The sequence below is a fragment of the Bidens hawaiensis genome, unplaced genomic scaffold, assembly GCF_021521415.1.
Source record: "Bidens hawaiensis isolate Kalapana, Puna unplaced genomic scaffold, B.hawaiensis_p1.1 tig00028122_1, whole genome shotgun sequence".
In the NCBI taxonomy this organism is placed as follows: domain Eukaryota; kingdom Viridiplantae; phylum Streptophyta; class Magnoliopsida; order Asterales; family Asteraceae; genus Bidens; species Bidens hawaiensis.
Window position 1 is genome coordinate 230,842 of NW_027494581.1, and position 2,062 is coordinate 232,903.

Here is a 2,062-nt window from a genome sequence, read left to right on the forward strand (position 1 = left end):
TACAATTATGGAGGTATGGTAGCCATTTTTGGATCTTTCGCATCATACTTTCCATTTACTTGATTTGCCACCAGGAAGGAGCCGGCACTAGCTCTGACCTTGGGCTTTTACTTTTTGTTAGCTAATCTAAGGTGTTGTTTATTTTTTCAGAGGTAAAATGTCTGCAGTTTGCGGACCATATCTGCAAACATCTGTAGCAGAAGAGGTGGACCTAACCTCTGCAGTCTGCAAAAAGAAGACTGCTTGTTTTTTAACGTCTGCAGACTGCTAATATAAACTAAAATTTAAATAAACTCAAACTTAAATAAAAAAGGTCTTCAACATCGAAATTTAAATAATAGTCAACAACACTGAAACAATATTCATAACACCATAATAACATTTTTTAAATCATGTGTTCCGTACTTTGCATTAACTGCTCAGCAATTTCATCTCGTAACTGAGTCATATATTCCCAATATGATGTCGTGCCAAGTGCTTCAACCTCGTCTTCATTAGCATCAATGTGCCCACGACTATTTCCAAGCGACACATCGGGTTGATCGTATTGTGTAAACAACTTATCGTCCAAACCCTGTTTCCTAATAAAATTACGTAGCACGAAACATGAAACGGTAACGTTCCATTGTGTCTCCAATGGAAATGGTGCCATCCTCTTCAATATAGGGAATCTTGCTTTCAAGACACCAAAAGCACGCTCAATGACGTTACAAAGTTTTGCATGTGCATGATTAAATTTTTCTTTATTGGTTAACGCATGTCTCCGACGAAAATCTCCAAGCCAATACCTCACATTACGATATGGAGCCATAATGTAACATGATGTTTCCTCATTTCGGTTAATAAAATAAAATAAAATATGAGTTATTATGAGTTGGCCTTGTGTTGGGTTAAGTAATATGGGTAATGAACTTGGGTTAATAAGAAAAGGAGAAAGATCATGGGCTTAAGCCCATGACCCATGGTATAAGTATCATTATTATCCATTAATTCCCTCATTCTCATTCATTCCATACACCATCCAAAACACACACTTAAGCTCTTTCTCATCTTTCTCTCTCTCTAGCCGAAATAACCAAGGCAACCCGAGTATCGATCCGAGGTAATAATGTTATGATATTATATGGATCTAAACCCGCTATATCTAGTCGCGAAACGATGAACCGACATCCTAAACCGTTAAAGTCACGAGGTCCGGATGGAATCGGGTATTAACCGATCAAAAGATGAGCTTAGGGGTCACCCTAGCTCAGATTTGGATTGAACGGGACGCAAAACGGTGAAAAAAAGTGGAAAACGAGTGAGATCTCGCTTTTCGAGCGAGATCTCGGTTTTCCGGCGATGACGGGGCCGGAAAACGACGTACGAGGTTAAATATGCCAGAGAATGTTTCTGACATTCTCTGACCTAACCCTAATTCGTTAACGGAGAAATAACGAATTAACAACAATTCGTTATGTCCATTCGTTAAGGAAGAATAACGAATTAGCAGTAATTCGTTATGCCCATTCGTTAAGGAGTAATAACGAATTAGCAGCATATCGTTATGATAATTCGTTAAAGGCCAGTTCGTTATAAAGTTTAGTTCATTATAAAGACCACTTCGTGATAAAGACCAATTCGTTATGAGGGTAAATTCGTTATAAAGTTATGAAGTAACGAATGAACCTCATTCGTTAAGGGGATGGATAACAATTAAGTTTGAAAGAATGACAGAAAGGTCCCTGGACTTAGAAAAGAATGATTTAATTACATAATAGCCCTTGGACTTTATTAATTGATGAAAAATACCTTAAAGGATTAATGAGTTAGCAATAAAATAATAAATTAAGAATCCTAATGAAAATTGTGTTAAGGCAGTTAATGGAAATAAAATTTTTCCAAGCTGACCTGGCAGCTCGCCCCCAGCCAGAGGCTCTGCCATTGGACCCTGCTAGGGGCTGCCGCCCTTAGAACCCCGCTGCTAGGGGCGCTGCGCCCATGCCCCCGTTCGTTGAGGGTTATAATTAAACTAAAAACGCAATATGGGTAGTGATAGTTAATTGATACGTGTAATTGTTAT

General features: G+C 38.4%; 1 protein-coding gene across 1 annotated transcript; it reads right to left on the minus strand.

Moving 5' to 3' along the window:
* Positions 1 to 385: 385 nt before the first annotated feature.
* On the minus strand, positions 386 to 811 carry LOC143576438 (uncharacterized). The gene has a single exon (XM_077060525.1). The coding sequence runs from the start codon at positions 809 to 811 to the stop codon at positions 386 to 388; it is 426 nt and encodes a 141-aa protein (XP_076916640.1).
* Between the last annotated feature and the right edge of the window lie 1,251 nt (positions 812 to 2,062).

Bases quoted from the DNA above. Each gene is read 5' to 3' on its own strand.
- LOC143576438 (XM_077060525.1), bottom strand. From the start codon at position 811: ATGGCTCCATATCGTAATGTGAGGTATTGGCTTGGAGATTTTCGTCGG.